Source organism: Myotis nattereri (genome assembly GCF_964212035.1).
Source record: "Myotis nattereri genome assembly, chromosome: 2".
NCBI classification, from domain to species: domain Eukaryota; kingdom Metazoa; phylum Chordata; class Mammalia; order Chiroptera; family Vespertilionidae; genus Myotis; species Myotis nattereri.
Genome location: NC_138076.1, coordinates 74,394,340 through 74,413,965, shown reverse-complemented (window position 1 = coordinate 74,413,965; position 19,626 = coordinate 74,394,340). Strand labels below are relative to the sequence as shown.

The 19,626-nt window shown below is 40.1% G+C and overlaps 1 protein-coding gene across 4 annotated transcripts in view; it reads right to left on the bottom strand.

Annotated features, from left to right (window-relative positions):
• DIAPH3 (diaphanous related formin 3) overlaps positions 1-19,626 on the bottom strand; it is a gene marked incomplete at its 5' end in the record, with an annotated part of 567,305 nt that overhangs the window by 289,346 nt on the left and 258,333 nt on the right. For all 4 annotated transcript variants that reach the window (XM_081083267.1, XM_081083268.1, XM_081083269.1 and 1 more), the window contains 2 exons: positions 4,206-4,300; positions 9,750-9,845. In XM_081083267.1, coding sequence (XP_080939393.1) covers positions 4,206-4,300; positions 9,750-9,845 — 191 coding nt within the window. The remainder of the gene's footprint in view (positions 1-4,205; positions 4,301-9,749; positions 9,846-19,626) is intronic.

Here is a 19,626-nt window from a genome sequence, read left to right as displayed (position 1 = left end):
AGCTTCTCACCTGGATAAATGTGATCAATTACATTTCAGCTTTAGGGAATTAAACGTCAGAAATTTCAAGAGAAGTCAAACATATTTTAACACTTCACTCACAGGAATAAAAGCAATTATCATATTGCTACTAAAAGGCAAGGGAAAGAATCAAAAAGAAAACAAGGGAATTTTAATGACAGTTCTTGCAACATTTAACCAATATGAGTATGGTTTTAATAATAAAAATAAAGATACCTAAAAAAACAAAGATAAAGTAATTCTTCTGATGTGAAAGAACACTGAAAAAAGCCCTGAAAACACAGAATGATATACCTTGCAGATAAAAGCAATAACATATAAGGATCCTTACGTGCCTGTGGCTGTAATGCCCTTTGCCTGTGTCATCTGCAGTCTAGAAACCACAGATTCCTGTGGCCATTCTGATTCCTTGTCCAGGCACACCCTTTCCAAAGCCACACACACAGGAAAAAGAAATACTCCAATGGAGAAAAACCGAGGAAATACATATAAATATGCTTCCCTGTTAGAACTTAAATGATTACACAATCACTCAGCAAAGTCTATATAGAGCCGTCTGTGTCCAAATATAATTGGCTATAATAATGTTATAACAAGTTAGCATATTGATAATAAAATTAAGAAGAAGAAAAAAGAGTGGTTGCTGATCACAATCCCAAATTATAGTATCAGTATATTCTGTGCAAGCCCAAATTCAAGTACAAATTTAAATTAAGCCTATAACATGCTACATGTATTAATGGGGAAATAAATCTCCAAAGGTGTTATTAGTTAAAAATAATGTTAGAAAATATTATATATCAAACTAGTTAAATCAAAAAACAAGTTTTTGACTCACTGTGTATCTTTGAATAAAAACTTGGTTGGCTGGCCAAAAACAAATAAAAAGTCACAATTTAAGATCATCCCTGAAAAACATATTCACTATTAATTCTACCAACAAAAACATGCAGGTAGTATATGATTTTTCCACATAAATAGAAATTTCTCCTAATAGAACTGCCTGAGACCAAAAGACTTGGTTATTTATATTTTCTTGTAATCATTCTAGTTGACAGCTGGATTATTTTAATTATTTATTACATCAGGCTTCTAAATTTCTTCAGCACTCTTTAAATGACCATCCAATCCCCTTGAATATTTTTAGTTAATATATAATTAAATTTTAATCTCTCATCAGAAACATATTAATTTTTCACTTCAGTATTTTTGCTTTCCAAAGTAATAAAACTATGGTGATTTGTAAGAGCACATCTCCAACCTAACTTTGTGTCTCCGAATATACTTTACAAATCCTAAGATCCTATCAAACTAAACTCTTCACAGTTGCCCACACACTGCTAGCATTTCCCTCACAGCTCAGGGTTTTATTACATCCAGACTAACTGCCTTCACTACATTACTCACTCAATCCTCTGCCCTTTTCCACGTCTACACTGTATTAAACCTTCAGGTGCCCTTATCTTTATACATACACACACCTGGCACTCCCCTCACACATTATGTATCGTAAATCAGCTACGTTTGTCTTGTATTTTTATTTTATACTAATGCCCTGGTGCAGGAATTCATGCACACTGAAAGGAAATTAATTAGAAGGTGGCCGGTGGGGTGGGACTGGGTCAGGCAGGCTGGACACGCCCTGGAGCCAACCTCCAGCGGTCCCTCCTAGGCCAGCCGCACCTGGGGTGGCACTGCGGCTCAAAGGGCGTCTGCTGTCATCGCAGCTCGGCAGTAAACCAGATTCGAGGCCAACAGTGCCCCAGCAACAACATAACCTACGGCCAAAGGTGGAATCGCACAGCCCCGTAAGGAATCTCTGGTTCCGGGGTACGGCACCCAAGAACTGCCGCTGCCAAGTCACAGCAGCTCAGTAGCTCCCGCGTTGAGCATCTGCCCCTTTGCGGTCAGTGCACATCATACCTACTGGCTGGTCGGCTGGTCAGATAGTCTGATGGTTGCTTAGCCTTTTATATATATAGAAATATGTAATCATCACCCTTGCCACACTATCAATTCCAAAAATGTGAAGTCTGTTTCTGACTGAGCCTAAAACAGTGCCCTGCACATGGTGGGTGCACACGCACACACACACACACACACACACACAGCTAAATAAATTAATTAATAAAAGACTGATGGAACAAAGGTAAATGGGTAAAGAATGAGGTGGGAAAATGACATCAATACTGACAGCTTGTTATGTATGAATAAATGAATACACCAAAATGAAATCAGGACAGTGAACAAAACCTACCAAACGATGATTGTTAAAAAGCAATGCTCTTCCCATGCCTTGTTCAACATGGGCAGTAAGAAATGTATTTTTTAAATTAAAAAAATGAGACTTCAAATGCCATGAGAGTCTTGTTTTTTAATGACTATATAAAGGCTCTGCATATATCCTAAATAAAGTTTTAGATTTTAAATTCATTAAGATTAAATTTATATTAGGCAAGTATGGTAGGCAGAATAATGAGCCAGCCTCCCCCAAGATGTCCACATGTAATTCCCAGAACCTCTGAAAATACTAGTTTCAGCTGACATTAAAATAGGGAGATTATCCTGGTTATCTGGATGTGCTCAATGCAATCATAAAGGTCTTTACAAGGGGAAGAGGGAGACAGAACCACCAAGTGAGAGGGAGATATAACAATGAAAGAAAGAAACAGAGAGAGGCAACATTGCTGGCTTGGAAGGTGAAGGAAGGTGCCAAGGAGCCAAGGAGGCAGCCATGAGCTGGAAAAGAAAATAACAAACAACAACAAAAACCCCCCACACACAAAGTCTTCCCTAGAGCCTACGGGAAGAAAGTCAAGCCTGCCAACACCTTGACAGTAAGACCCAGGCCAGACTTCTGGTCTATAGAAAAGTAAGATGGTACACATTCATGTAATTTTAAGCCACTAAATGTGTTGTAAATTGATATAGCAGTAAAAATAAAAAATTATTATAGCAGTAATAGAAACTAATAAATTAATAAGTTATATGGAACTTAATGTTCTTTGGGTACAAATTTCAATACAAATAATTTTTTTTTCATCTCTACAAAACAAAAGTCACATGATTATCCAAACTATTCGTGTAAGCAAGTTAAAAGCTACTCCATAAATATTTAACAAATGCATTATAAAAACTTTGAACATGTATTAAGTAGAAAATTTTTCTTTAAGGACCTTGGAATCAATAAAGAACAAGGCATATACACAATCAACAGTAACAAAGACAACGTTCTAGTAAAAAGAAACTGCTAGAGAAAAAGCATTTAAACAAGAGTTGATGAATTAGGTAGTTTATGTCTCAGAGACTCACAGCAGAAATCACTAATGGGATTATAGAACCACCACATCTAGGAGACAAGAGCGGAGAGGCAAGAACAAGTCCTAAGGTTACCATTTACTGATTAATTAAAATGTCTAGAATAATTTTGATGACATTAACAAATAATCCTTGTTTTCTTTTCACTGCTAAAACATCAATACCCTCCCATTGTAAAATACAAGATAGTAAACTAAAGACATCATCCTTTGGCTATATAATTTGTGGTTTGATTCTTCAAATTTAAATTCTATCTAAATATGTATTATTGTTACTTTATGTGGAATTCAGCAAGTAACTTTGGTACCACACTAGCATTTCTTAAATAATAGTGTGAACACAAATCATTTGAAAAAATCTTCCAGCCTTCTGAACACTATGCTAACTATCTGTAGTATGTATAAGAGCACAAATGACCCCAGTAGGGATTGTCAGTAAGGTTACTCTGAAATAAAAAGAAATCTCCCTCACCTTATATTAAATAATAATACAAAATTAGAAGACACCAATGCCTAAGAAAACTCTAAAACACTCTAAAAATATTATACAAATTTAAATGAATATATTACTAGTCTTAACTGTAACAAAAACAAAAATGAAAAATTAAACAACCTGACTTTCAGAAAACAGTCATTTAAAATAATTGAAATGTAATTATTTTGATAGCATTATATTTAGTTTGCAGTTAAAAGAACATTCAGAGTTTTATCTCCTGGCAATGCAGAAGTTATGCTAAAACTAATTATGCAGCAATGATTTTCCAGTTGAATGATTTGGTTTAAGAATTTTGCTTCACTTACAGATTTCCGTTTAATGAGAAGCTTGCAATGAAATATTGGAACTTAAGCTCTCTGCCTCTTGTTTACCTGAATCATAGATTCTGCCAACTGTGTTTCATCCACTTCCAATATCATCATTTTGATTTCTTCATATGGCACCCGAAAAGAGCTCAGGAAGATTGCTAAAAGGAGGGAATTAGTTCATAATGAATAAGATTAAGAAGAGAGTTTAAGATATAGTTCTATAGGTAAAATCAAAAAATAATTCATAAAATGAGAGATTTAAAGACATTTAATAAAATTACTGTGGGGGAAACTTTCATTAGCACATTTTATACTTCTCCACTTTTAGACCTAGTGTTTAAAGGTAGTCCTATATCATTATGCTGATTTCGAGGTTGATTTTTAATGATTAGTTATTAGCTAAATATAGGAATGGTGCCAATTTTCAAATGACTAAAATGAAATATGTTTAGTTCAATATAAAATATCACATTATAAAGAACCATAAAACCCCATTATGTGTGTGTAATATTTATAGAAACACGTGTGTTTTTAGTTTGTATATCTTGTAGCCCAACTAAATGGTTCAGAAAAAAATATTTTATATATTTTTATTGAGTTCAGAGAGTAAAGGAAAGGGAGAGAGAGAGATATAAAAAATATATATTTAATCTTATAGAATATGCATTTCTGAGCTGTCCTGAAAATAAGAAAAGCAGAAATCCTAAGAGAAAATAACTAAAGAAATGAAAGAAATGTTTGAAACACTGGACAGGAAAAAAAGACATTACTAAATAGAAACAAAGATTTAATGGAAAAATGTAGAATTTTTAGAAATTATATGTATAAATAAAACTAATGAAATCACAAATTGAACATATGAATGAGACATCATTAGATAACAAAGATAAAATATATGCCATGAAAGACTGCAAAGAAGCTATTCAAAGTGTAACATAAAGACATGGGAAAATACAAGGTTATGAGATACAGAAGATTAGTAATGATACCTAAAAAATATCTACTAAGAGTTCGGAAAGGAAATCACAAAAATAATAGGAAAGGAGCATATATGAACAGAAAATATCAGATAATTTTCCAGAATTACAGAGACACAGAACATCAGATCAAGGAGGTTCAAAAAAACTCAAACATAATAAAATTTTAAAAATAATAAAAGCCACACTAGATAGCTCTTGTAAAACATCAAGCATCTGGGAGGTCATATATTGGGAACACTCAAGCACTGATGGTGGAAGAGTAAACTAGTACATCACAGAACAGATATATATTTAGAGCAGGGGCCACCACACATCTCTAGAGCAGGGAGGGGAACCTTTTTTCTGCCAAGGGCCATTTGAATATTTATAACATCATAACCACACAAAATTATCAAATTAAAAATTAGCCTGCTATATTTGGTCAAACACTTAATTAACTCACCCCTAACGCTTTAGCAGGGCCAGACCAAATGATTTTGAGGGTCTTAGAGGTCCACTGGCCAGATGTACCCCACCCCTGCTCTAGAGAGACAGACAGTAAATATTTTACGATTTGTAAGCCACACAATCTCTGTCACAACTTCTCAACTCTGCTACTGTAGCACAAAGGCAGCCATAAACAATGTGTAAATAAATGTGCTCGCTAAGTTCCAATAAAACCTTGTTCAAAAAAACAGGCAACAGACAAGATTTCACTGAAAATCCATAGTATGCCATACCCTGCCTTAGAAACAACAAAAATGGGGAACCCACATTCAACCAAGCATTGAATGAATAAAGTATGATATTCAAAGTTTACTTTGCAGATAAATATACTTTATTCCTTTACTTTCTTCTATATTTATAATTCATTAACTACTTCCAGGTATTATTCCATAATTAAAGTAGCATGCACATTAAATACACTATTTAGAAGAATTGAAATAGTTTTTTAATAGTTTATTAATAAATTCTCTTATGGAAAACATTTACTATTACTAAGAGCAAAAAATATACAAAAGGATTGAAAATGGCTAATACAAAACACACTATTGAGAAGACAGCACAGGTCTTACTATTCTTAATTTTTAAAAGTTGCTGAGAATAATATGAAACACAATTAAAGCCTCCAAAAGACCCATTAAAATTAATATTTTTACTAACATGCATCTTATCCTTCAAAATGTGATTACACAGATCCCTGTGGGAAGCTTTGAGTCAGTGAAGGAGTGTAAAGTGTGCAGATTTTAGAACCACTCACATGTTTCCTGCAAGGGACCTTATAAATATTTAAACCTTTATGTTAATTTGTAGATTCCTAGGTTCCTCCCTTTACAGCTCTACTATCCCCTCCAAAAAGTCTATAAAGCATAAGAACCTTGTAGGACTCCTGAGCCATCTCTTGATCCTCGAGTGGCTGGAATTCTATCTTTTATGCTGGGTCCAGAGACTTTGCCAAAAACCTCATAAACTCAAAATACAGGGAACCTAGCCCACCTTTAAATAAACAGGTATATAAATGGGTGATTTTAGAACCTTTTTTCAAAATTCTATAGAATATTTCAGTTAAGAGAAATCTAAGAAAAAATTATCTTAGATTTCTAAATGAAAATTATCTTAGCTTTGTTAACTATCAGAAGACTCTCTTCTCAAAATTCAGTATCTCAAAAGACTGAATTTCATAGACAAAAAAAACAGCTGTGAATCAAACTATAATTACAGAAAAAATTTTAAAAAATTAAAATCTTGAAAAAGGCAGCTAATGCTGCTTAAAGCTTAAACCATGCCATTTGTTGCAATCAGAGAGGGCAAGAACAATACTAGCATGGACTACATCCTAAGATGACATAGTGTGAATACTGAACTTTTTGATCTTTAAAACATGATTAGCAATTTTATGAATGGATACATATCTTCTAACTGAAGCAAACAAAACAGTATCCTATTCTATGACAAAGTAATTTTGTTATCTCTAAATGGGAATATATGTAACATATACCTATTGGAAATTTTCAAAATTACTCATCATATTCAAGTACTACACCAACCAGATTCCCTACCTACAATGTTAACACTACTACCTATCTGGTGGGCTGTTGTAAGAACTAAGAGCCTAATATACACTAGCACATAAAAGTAATTACTATTACAATTAAACTTGAAATACTTTTTAGCACATGTTCTATAATCTACTACTATATATGTAACCTATCTATATATATAAAAGCCTAAACAACCATTACGACCAGACGATGCCCGGTAGCTATGATGTGCACTGACCACCAGGGGGCAGAGGCTCAATGAAGGAGCAGCCCCCTAATGGTCAGTACGCTCCCACAGCCAACTTCCGGGGGCCGGCCAACCTCCCGTGGTCCCTCCCCCAGCTGGCCGGCCTGATCAGCCCTGATTGCCAGTCAGGCCAAGAGACCCCACCTGTACACGAATTTGTAAAAGCCCAGTGACTGAAAGGCAGAACGACCAGAATGACTGGTCGCTATGACATGCACTACAGCAGCCAACCAGCCTGATCTGGGCCCCAATACCCCCTCGCAATCTCCCGGAGCACCTCCCCCAGGCCTGCCCCACCCCCAAATGGACCCCCCACCCCGATCAGGGGTGGGCTGGCCAGCCAACCACTCGCAGCCCCTCCCTGGGACTGCCCCACCCCCAATCAGCCCCCTACCCCAATTGGGGGACAGGCCAGCCGGCTAACTGCCCACAGCCCCTTCCCCCCCAGCCCCACCCCCTATTGGCCCCCATCAGCGCGGGCCAGCCGGACCCCACCTGTGCATACATTCATGCAACAGGCCACTAGTATGTAAATAATACTAAAGAACCCTGTTCAATAAGTCACATATTCTCCTTCAAGATGAATATGTAAGCTAATTTACCCTAACTGACCCGTCTAAAAAGCACTCCATTCAATATTTCTTCAGGACCCGTAATGAGGCTATTTATAGAGTCAAGACCAGGAATTTTTAATGCAGGTCAGTTTTTAAGAAAATAACCATCTCTTTCATTTCACAGAACACAAAACTTTTTGACATTATCCAAATTAATAATGCTTTAAACTGAGATGATGTTCCTTTAAGGGGAGAAATACTGTGAAATGTCTGTATTATGTAATAATCACCAAACCTGTAGTGGTCTAAGCACAAAACAAAAACAAAAAATGATTTCTAAGTCAGACTACATGTCTATCACACACATCTGAAAGACAGGGCTCTCTAACTTATGATCCTCCTATCAGGATGATGGACTACATTCTGACTGCATTCTGGGTGAAACAAAAGACTAGAGTTTCTCCCACCAGCAATTAAAAAAAGTTACCTCATCTCCACTTGCACTATCATTGGCGCAAGCCAAGTCAATGGTCTACACCTAACTTGAAAGAGGCAGGCATGAGCACTCAACTTGTGGCCAGAAATAAAAAACAATGTATTAGCAAGCATTAATGTCTGTGCAACAGTACAGGGATCTCAGCAGCCTACACTGCAGAAGGGGATGGCCCTGCATCACTGTGACTATGAAAGGGGGTTCCAGAACTTTAACAAAAGAAATGCCAATTCTGCCTTTTGCACACACAGCGTTACCTCCCTCTTTAATAAAGAGCATGGATCTTTATACACTCAACAACAACAAAATGTATTCATACTTGCTAAAAGCTTACTTGAGGTATATAATCACTGAAAGGCAGGCTAAAAGCCATGTTAATTGTTCATGCCTCTCCTCATTATATCCCACCTGCACCATCAGAAAATATTATATACAGGTATTATCTCAGTTCCAAGCAGAATTATATTTGATGCATATAAAGCATCAGTTAGAAATGAGATAGAAGCAAAACTATTTGCCCTCTTCTCCAACAGTAATTTGGTCAGGGAGACAATTCAATACTAAGTACTTAGTTCCCTATACCAGTACTTAAATCTAAAATATTCCCAGTCAATACCTTTGAGGAAAGGCTTTGAACTGTTCAGATGGAAAAATAAAATTCATTTTACTCATCATTCCTTATTTACATTAATATTCCAACCTCCTTTGTGTGTGATCAAGTACTACAAATAATATTCAGATGTTTAAAAGAAATAATCCACCACAAAATTTAGTTCAAAATTTATCATCACTTACTTCCTTAATTATTTAAATACTTAAAAAAGAGAATTTGCCCTAGCCAGTTTGGCTCAGTGGATAGAGCTTCAGAATGTGGATGAAGGGCTCTGGGTTCTATTCCTAACAAGGGCACATGCTGGGAGTTGTGGGCTCAATCTCCAGTAGAGGGCATGTAAGAGGCAGCCGATCAATGTTTCTCTCTCATCATTAATGTTTCTATCACTCTCTCCCTCTCCCTTCCTCTCTGAAATCAATAAAAACATATTTTTTTTTAAAAAAAGATAATTTAAAGGGTACATTTTTTTCAGTTATGGGAGATATATTTTCATTCTAAACAATTTTCTTAGTTTTCTTTCATAATATGCATTAATCTTTTAAAGAATTTAAACCATAAGTTACCTAAAGTTATCTCTGAATTTATTATGCAAATTATTAAAAAATAACATAAAAATAAGTTACAAAGTAAATGAAATAATTTAAAGGAACCACCTCTAGTACTTTTACTAATTTAATTGTATTAAAATCTTCTACTTACAAAGGTTCTGGGCAACTTTAGAATCAAGAAATTTAAGTTCTTTAATTTTTTTTTTAAGAGCTTTCTTCTCTTCAAAATCCTCCTCTTCTCTTCTCTCTGCAAAATCAAGGACAGATCCACATTAGGGGCAGAAAGGCATTCAACTGCTAAAGGGCAAGATGGGAATTTTCTATTATGAAATAATCTAAAAAAAGATGACATTTTAAAATCACATAGTTATAAAAATAATTAATAGATATCACAAGACCTATACTATTTCTGATAGGCACTAGTGGCTCTTACGCTAGAAAAACGAAGAGTATTTAAAGGTCTAACAGGAATAAGAAAAATAAAGCTAATGTACACTATGGAAACCAATACCACTGAATGTTAGCTCATTTGAACAACTATACAAGACACAATTATAAAATATATAATTAGATTTACACCTAGGATAGGTGAAGAAGTTAGCTATAAAAGTGCTAAACAAAAACAGGCACACAGCTATTTTATGTTTGATACACCATGTTTATCTGATATAATAAAGAGTTAATGTGCAAATTGACCATCACGCCCTCACACAAGATGGCCACCCCCATGTGGTCACAAGATGACCACACCCATGTCATCACAAGATGGCTACTTCCATGTGGTCAAAAAATAGCCATACCTATGTTGTCACAAGATAGCTGCCCCAATGTGGTCACAAGATGGCCGCCCCATGATGGCCAGCATGGGAGGGCAGTTGGGGCAACCAGGCCGGCAAGGTAGGGCAAGAGGGAGAAATCGGGCTGGCAGGGGAGGCAGTTGGGGGCGATCGGGCTGGCAGGGAAGCAGTTACGCATTGGACATCCCCCTGAGAGGTCCCAGATTGGACAGGGTGCAAGCTCGGCTGAGGGACACCCCACCCAGTGCATGACTTTTGTGCACCAGGTCTCTAGTCTATCTATAATAATAAAAGCATAATATGCTAATTAGATCGGACAGCCAAAAGACCTGCTGGATATACTTCCGGACAAAGCTGCGGGGGCCTAGGCAGAGGCAGTTAGGGGCGATCAGGTAGGCAGGCAAGTAGTTAGGGGCGATCAGGTAGGCAAGCGAGTGGTTAGGGGTGATCAGGCAGGCAGGAGAGCGGTTAGAAGTCAGTGGTCCTAGATTGCAAGAGGAATATCTGACTGCCAGTCTAGGCCCGGTCCCGGCCCGATAGAGGGTGGAGCCAGCCGGCCAACATCCCGCAGCCCTTCCCCCCAGCCCTGATCGGCCCACCCCACCCGAATCAGCCCACAGCCCCTCCCCATGGACAGCCCCGGCCCTAATTGCCCCCCTACCCCAATAGGGTGCAGGGCTGGCCAGCCAACCTCATGCAGCCCCTCCACCCAGATGGCCCCGCCCCAGAGCCAGCCAACTAACTGCCTGTGGCCCCTCCCCTAGGCTGGTCCTGCCCACATGGACCCCCACAACCCTAACCGGCCCACAGCAACTTCCCCCAGCCAGTTCTGCCTCCAATTGGCCCCTGCCACTCCGATTACAGGCAGGGTTGGCTGGTCAACCACCCATGGTCCCACCCCAAGGCCACTGGCCCCCAATCGGCCCCTCCCATCCCATTTGGGGGTAGGGCCAGCTGGCCCACAGCCCCTCCCCATGCCCAGCCCCACCCCGATCAGCCCCTCCCACAGCCAGCTCCACCTCCGATCGACCCCCACACCAATCATGGGTGGGGCTGGCTGGTCAACCTCCCACAACCCATCCCCAGCCCCATTCAGGACCAGGGCCAGCCAGCCCACTGCCCACATCCCCTTCCCACAGCCAACTCCACCCCAATCAGCCTCCCCACCCAAATCGAGGGTATGGCCAGCCGGCCAGCCAACTTCCCACCATCTCCTCCTCTCAACAGGCCTGGTCCTAATCCACCAATTGGGGCCAGGCCGGCCGGACCCCAACTGTGCACAAATTCGTGAACTGGGCTTCTAGACCTAATATATAAAAACCCCAGGTCCATAACAACTGACCCAAGGCTTGACCGAACACAAGAAGTCAGTCCTGCAGTCAGTGCTGGGTAGCCGTGGCGACTGCCAAGAGGGCTGTGGATCAGGCCCAGAGAGAGGCCCTGAGAGAGAGGCAGGGTCTGATCCGCAGCCTCCATGGGAGCTGTTAGTCAGCTGTTGCCTCTCTCTCTCTAAGCTACACCAGCAGCCATGCCTCTATTTATCTCCAGACCTCCGTGGGGGCTGCTGATCAGTCTTGCCTCTTTGATCAGGCCCAGAGATGCTGACTGGCATAGAAACCAACCAATCAGAACCAAATCAAGGTGAACTGTGAGGAGCCAATGGCTGCCTAGGAGTTGGCGCTTTTGATGCTGACTGGCATAGAAGCCATTAGGGGTGATCAGGCAGGCAGAGGCAGTTAGGGGTGATCGGGCCAGCAGGGGAGGGCAGTTGGGGGCAAGATTAGGCCAGCAGGGGAGGGCAGTTGGGGACAACTGGGCCAGCAGGGGAGGACAGTTGGGAGGCAAGATCAGGCTGGCAGAGAGAGCAGTTGGGGGCGAGATCAGGCCGGCAGGGGAGGGTAGTTAAGGGTGATCAGGCAGGCAGAGGCAGTTAGGGGCTATCAGGCAGGCAGGCAGGCAGGCAGGCAGAGAGGTTAGAGACAATCAGGCAGGCAGGCAGGTGAGTGGTTAGGAGCCACAGTCTCAGATTGTGAGAGGGATATCCCACTGCCAGGATTGGGCCTAAACCAGCAGTCAGACACCCCCCAAGGGGCCCCCGATTGGAGAGGGTGCAGACAGGGCTGAGGGAACGCCCCCTTCGTACACAAATTTCGTGCACCAGGCCACACGTGTGTGTGTGTGTGTGTGTGTGTGTGTGTGTGTGTGTGTGTATGCCTAATATGCAAAATGCCTCCATGGGAGTTCGAATGGTAGACCATCACTTGCTATGATGTGCGCTGACCATCATGGAGCAATGCAGAACGAAGGATGGCCCTGGCCAGCAGCCAGCAGCCAAGGAAGGGAGGCCCCAGCCAGCAGCTGGAGAAGGGAGGCCCTGCCAGCAGCAGGAAGGAAGGCCCCAATCTGCCTTGATTGCTGTCCAAGCCTAGGGACCCTACGCATGCATGAATTTCATGTACTGGGCCTCTAGTTTAAAAATATAGCTCAAACAAAACTGGAATAGTAGACTGTTTACAATTTGTTTTCCAAATATTTGAAAAATAGTCAAATTTTGATAGCCTAGTTTATGTTTTAAAATGAACAAATTCATTTAGGCTTTCTCCTTGGTAAAATAATAATAATAATGATAATAATAATAATAATAATAATAATAGAATACATCATGGTAAACAACAATATACGACCTATAATACAGCACAATATTTAAGAGTCAAAGTTAACAGCTATAACCAATAAAGTGATCCTGTCATCTTTTTTCTTATAACCATGAACAGTGCTTCTAATCAAAGTCAGGCATACAAAATTAGGATCTAGCCATCAAAGAACAATGCAGTCAAATCTTTAATTAGGTATGTACAAATAAATCACTAATGTTGGGAGAAAATAACTACAAAAAGCATGTTCATATATATATATGATGGTACATTATAATTACAGGATTTTTATATTAGAAAGGCATATTATAGTTCAGTGATAGTGAACCTTTTGAGCTTAGCGTGCCAGCATTTTGAAAAACCCTAACTTAACCCTGGTGCTGTGTCACATATAGAAATTTTTTGATATTTGCAACCATAGTAAAACAAAGACTTATATTTTTCATATTTATTTTATATATTTAAATGCCATTTGACAAAGAAAAATCAACCAAAAAAATGAGTTCACATGTCATCTCTGACACGCGTGTCATAGGTTCGCCATCACTGTTATAGTTACATGTCTTGGTACATATGTGAGATATGGATCAAATGTCATAGTTGTCAAAATATTCATTAACTATCTCTGTATCATTTTATGAATAATCACCAATCTTTCTCAACTGATTTTACATTACACTTTTATCCTGTACTTATTTTTCTGAGCTTCTATGTCCTACTCCCGTGCTACTATCACTATGCCTTAAGCACTGTTAATTAATGTCTTACTTTGCTGTTCAAATTTTTCTTCACTTTCTAAATTTTCTTCTTTTCGAACTCATTTCTTTTTCCATGTGAACTTTGGAGTAATTCAAAAGTTCCAAAAATAGAATCCACTTGAATTGTATTTTAATTGCAAGGCATTTGTAAATAGATTGGGGAGATTTCATATGTTCACAACTTTCAAACTTATCAATCATGAACATGACATGTGTCTATAATTCAACTTAACATAGACAACCTATATATTTATTGTTACTTTTAGTGTCCTAAATATATCTAAATTATACTTTTAAGTATTTGGATGTTGGTTAATTCTAATTTTCCCCACTATACTTTGCAACTAGCTATTACTGGAATGTAGAAATTTTGCTGAATTTTTCATACATGTCTTAGAAAATGCTATTTTACTTATTCTTTCATTTAAAAAAGAAATATTCTATATAATGAAAGGCTAATATGCAAATAGACCAAACAGCGGAACCAAACAACCGGTTGCTATGACCACCAGAGGGCACACGCAGAACATGGTGGGCTGGGCATCAGGTGGCAGAGCGCAGAACATGGCGGTCATCAGCCATGGTGGGATGGTGGAGCAGGTGAGCAGGGGCACCAGACCAAGGCAGGGAGCCAGTCACTGTCATTGGGGTGAGCCTCTGGTGGTTACTAAAAATTCTTTGCTCTCGCATGCCGCAGTCCCACTCAGTGCTCACACCTGCTGCTGGCGCCCGGCACCGACCACTATCACTCAGTGCCATCAGCAGATGTGAGTGGCGGCTGCCAGACCCAATCACCCCTCAGAGCTTCTCCACTACCCCCTGCTCCCGAGGGGCTATCCGGGCTGGCAGCCGCCTCTCGCACCCGCTGCCCGCAGTGGCCCCACTCGCACCCACTGCCAGCACCAGAGCTGCTGCTCGCACCCACTGCCAGCACTGGCCCCGCTTGCAGCTGCAGCTGGCACCAGAGCTGCCACTCCCACCCACTGCCGGTGCCTGGCACTGGACCCAATCGCTCGGCACCGTCAGCAGGTGCAAGCAGCAGCTTTCAGCCCCAATTGTCTCTAAGGGCTTCTTCACCTCCCCCTGCTCTGGTGGGTGATCAGGGCATCAGCAGCCACTCGCACCTGCTGACAGCACTGGCCCTGCTTGCACCTGCTTCTGGTGCCAGCCCCAATCACTCCACACCATCAGTGGATGCGAGCGGGACTGGTGCTGTCAGTGCGTGGGAATGGCGGCTGTGGAAGAGGGGCTGCAGGCAGACAGGGTACCCAGGGCTGGGGCGGGAAGGGCTGGGAGGGGAAACAGGATGGACGGAGACCCGCCCCTATGCCCACGACAGCCTTGTGGCCCACAGTTCCTTTCAAGGTGCATGAATTCGTGCACTGGGCCCCTAGTTTATTTATGAGCACCAATTAAACGGGTCTGTGCTAGGAAATACAGAAATAATACTAGACAAAATAGAGATACCTAGCCTCACAGAATTTAAGAACCAACAGAGGTGAACACAAACTAAATGGCAATTACAATACATAGATACATCTGCTATGTTTTGGTAAGAACCACAAAATAAGGAATAGCCCCTGAACCCATACTTGTCAGGGACAGTCTTCATGAAATAAATTATATCTAATCAAAAGCTTGCAAGAGAAAAAGAGATAGCCAGGTGAGAAGGTTTGAGGATGGAAGGAGAAAGGTCAAGTAGTGGAAGGATAGTGTTTGAATGTAGAAAAGGTGCAAGAACATGAAGGGCACAAGAAGAAGTTAGAATAATGAGCAGAGAATAGTGAATGGAAATGAAACCAGAAACTAATCAGGCACCGGATCATGCAAGACCTTTTAAACAAGGTTAAGAAGTCTGGATTTTATGCTCCAAGCACTGAGGAGCCATTTAAGGTATAAATAAGTATGTGAGAGACAGCAAAATAATTGCATTTAAAGAAAAACTCAGACTGTTGAGGTAAATTGAAAGAGTGGTAAAAGTGATGGTGGAGGGCAAGACAGAAGAGAGTAACATTAATCCAAATGACAGTTAATGGCACCCTCACCTAGAGCAGCAGCAACTGGAATGGAGGGAAGAGTTCCAAAAATGAAATCCAGCCCACATCTGTCTCCTGAATTACAGACCTGAATATCCAACTGCCTACTCTCTACATCTCTACCTTGATGTCTTGTAGGCACATTCAATTTGACAAATCCAAAACCGGACAAACACACACACACACCCCTCCACACCTATTCTTCCAACAGTTTTCCTCATCTCAGAAAACGCTGTTGTTGCAATTTCTCAAGTCAATAAGGTTGAATTCATCCTCCTTTCCCTGAAAACCATTTTCAAACCCATCAGTGAATCCGCCAATTCTAATTACAAAACATTCACTAAAATAAGCATTCTTCACATCTCCGTGGCTACTACTTCTCCCTGCATGTGGCCACCATTCTTTCTCACCTGGACTACAACTGCTTTCTAACTCATCTCCTAAATCCAGGCTTGACCAACTCTAGTCTCTTCACACAATGCATCAGAAAAATTCTGATAACCTTAATGGAAAAGATTCCCTTACTGGGTTGTTCAGAACAGCAATCCCAAAAGGCCCCAAACGACTGTATTCCCTATCACTGTCCTTCTTACCCTTTTTCCCCTCCTCCAAAGCACTTAATCCTCACATATTGTAAATTTGATATTGTATCTCTTCCCCTCTTAGGAAACAAGTCCTTTAAAAGTAGGAACTTTGGCCCAGCCTGCATGGCTCAGTGGTTGAACATAGACCTATGAACCAGGAGGTCATGGCTCGATTCTCGGTCGGGGCACATGCCCAGGTTTCGTGCTCGATGCCCAGTGTGGCGTGTGCAGGAGGCAGCTGATCTATGATTCTCTCTCATCATTGATGTTTCTGTCTCTGTCTCCCTCTCCCTTCTCCTCTGAAATCAATCAAAAAAATTTATAAATAAATAAATAAAAGTAGAAACTTTGTTCGCTATTGTATTCTAAGCACCAAGAATAACGCCTGGAACATAGCAAGTAGTCCATAAATATCTATTAGATAAATGTATGTGTGTATGTATGTATGTATGTATGTGTATCTAGCTGTTTGTGTGTAGATATACACTCAGTGGCCAGATTATTATGACCAGCAGATTATTATGACACCCCATCAGTACTTCGTTGGGCCACCTTTTGCTTTCAATACTGCGACAATTCTTCTTGGCATTGACTCCACAAGATGTTGAAAGGTGATGCGCGGAATCTGACACCATGCCTGATGAATACCACTGTCCAGTTCTGTGAGATCTGATGGTTGTGGAACCAGCTGCCTGATGGCTCTTTTAACTTCGTCCCACAAATGCTCCATTGGATTGAGATCTGGTGATTGTGGGGGTTACCTAAGCAAGGTAAAGTCTCCCTCATGTTCTTGAAACCACTCCTGCACAATACGAGCACTGGGGCATGGCGCATTGTCTTGTTGAAAGAGGCCATCTCTATTGGGATACTCCATCAAAATGATAGGATGAACTTGATACTTAGGTATGTTGTGCTATTCAGACAGACGTTTATAATGATCTGGCCCTATAGCAACTTCAGCACGAAATTATAGCTAATTTGCCTACAAACGTCAGGTGGTTATAATAATAATCTGGCCACTCAGTGTATATGAACCTGCAAAATAAAGGAAAAAGAAGGGGGCACTCAGGTTGCTTAAGCAACCAGGCAGATGCTGCTGCTGTTTGTTTATTTCAGAAACAAATGAGCAACAGGTTTGAACAAGTCCAATTTTAACCATGTTCAGTTGAGAAGTTCTCATACATCCACATGGTCATGTATAAGAGGCAGCTGGATGTAGAGACTGAAGAAGAGAAATCAGGATGGAGATACATGTTATCAGTTCTGTTACTAATCCCAGTCACAGTTAGAGGTTTCCCAGGTACCAGCAAATAATGACACATTTGTCTCCTTATTCCGAGTACTTATACCTTTTCCTTGATTTGTCATATTGGTTAAAAGTTTCAGATGAAGGCTAATAAAACTTATGTTAGTGGACTTTGTTTCCTTTGCCTGACCAAATGGCCATCCTCTACTTTTGAGAAAAAAATATATATATTTTTTATTTTATCTTTAACACATAAAGAGCAGATTCCAATTATTTTCATCAGTTTATTTCTCAATTCCAGTGTCCTTTCCCTTTCTGAGACATTTTTTTAGTCTACTTAAAGAAAAAAGTCAAAGAAACTAGTAAGCTTTAATTTTAACCAACATTTACTAAGCATCTACTAGGCAGTGCACTGGGCACTTTCTATTGCACTTTCTTGAATAATTATCGTAATAAGCATACTCCCACTACTATCACCATCATACTAATGATGCAAAAAATAATGCTTAAGTTAAAGTAAAATTTAAGCAACACGTCCAATAAAAGAATAAAGATTACTAGACTTAAACTCTAATATTCTTTCTGCTAATTATGAAATATTGTATATTAGGTGTCACATTAAAAAAAAAAAAATTTGCCTAGCAATCTTGACTACTTCAACCTCCAAATTAGAGACAGAAACAATTTTAATCAATTCTGCCTTTTTATAAAAATGACAAATTAGACTCTTGCTGAGTTTAATGTGTAGTATAACAATAATGCAATAAAATTATGTGGGTATTTTTACCCCTTTCTCCTCTGCTACCATATATAGTAAAAGAATGGTTAGGAAAGGATAGAACATGGACAAAGGAATAAGAAGCAGTTTTCTAAGAGAGAAAACGACAGGATTTTTCTTTTTAAAAAAAGGTATAAATATGCTTTTATTGATATAAAACCAGGTAATCAGACTATTATCCAAATAAAATTATTTGGACAAAACCTTTTATATGGAGAAATAATGAAAAATAATGTTGAAAAAATTGCAGCCAGATAATGGAGTGCTTCAAATCAGTGGGAAACCAGTGAAAATGTTTACACAAAGGTCACTGATAAAGCAGGTTCTAAATGTTGGCAGCAATAAGAGGATGCATTAAAACGAAGTAAGGATAAAGGAGGACATTTAATGGGAATAAAGTTTTTCACAAAATCCTATTTCAGCTACCCATGCTGACAGTATTTCTGTGAAATACTAGCCAGGAGAGTGTAGGGTCCCTCAGGGAACTCAGGTTTAGAATCTAGACACCAAAGTACTACATCTCCCTGCCCCATCATGTCCCAACCACTGAATCTCATTGGGGTTTACTTCTTTCATCTATGACCTGGGGACACTGACCCTTTAAGAGGAGTTGTGGGAAAAAAAATCTTCTAGACTAATAAAAGAGAAACATGCAAATTGGTGTCACTCCGCTATGCCCACCAGCCAATCAGGATGAGTATGCAAATTAACCCAACAAATATGGCGGTTAATTTGCATATGCAGGCGAGGAACGAAGACTGAAGAAAGCCTACAGTGGTTCTCAACCTTCCTAATGCCGCGACTCTTTAATACAGTTCCTCATGTTGTGGTGACCCCCAATTTCATTGTTACAAATTGAACATAATTAAAGCATAGTGATTAATCACAAAAACAATATGTAATTATATATGTGTTTTCCAATGGTCTTAGGCGACCCCTGTGAAAGGGTAGTTTGACCCCAAAAGGGGTCACAACCCACAGGTTGAGAACCGCTGGCCTAGAAGGGAGCTAAGTGGCGGAGAAGGGAGGGAGCCAAGGCAGCAGAGACAGGAGGGGGCAAGGCAGCGGAGAAGGGAGCGTAGCCTGCTGAGGCGGGCTTTGCTCCCTTCTCTGCTCCCCTCCGGCCACAGGAAGCCCTATTCTTGCAGGAATAGGCCCGAGGAAGCCCTATTCTT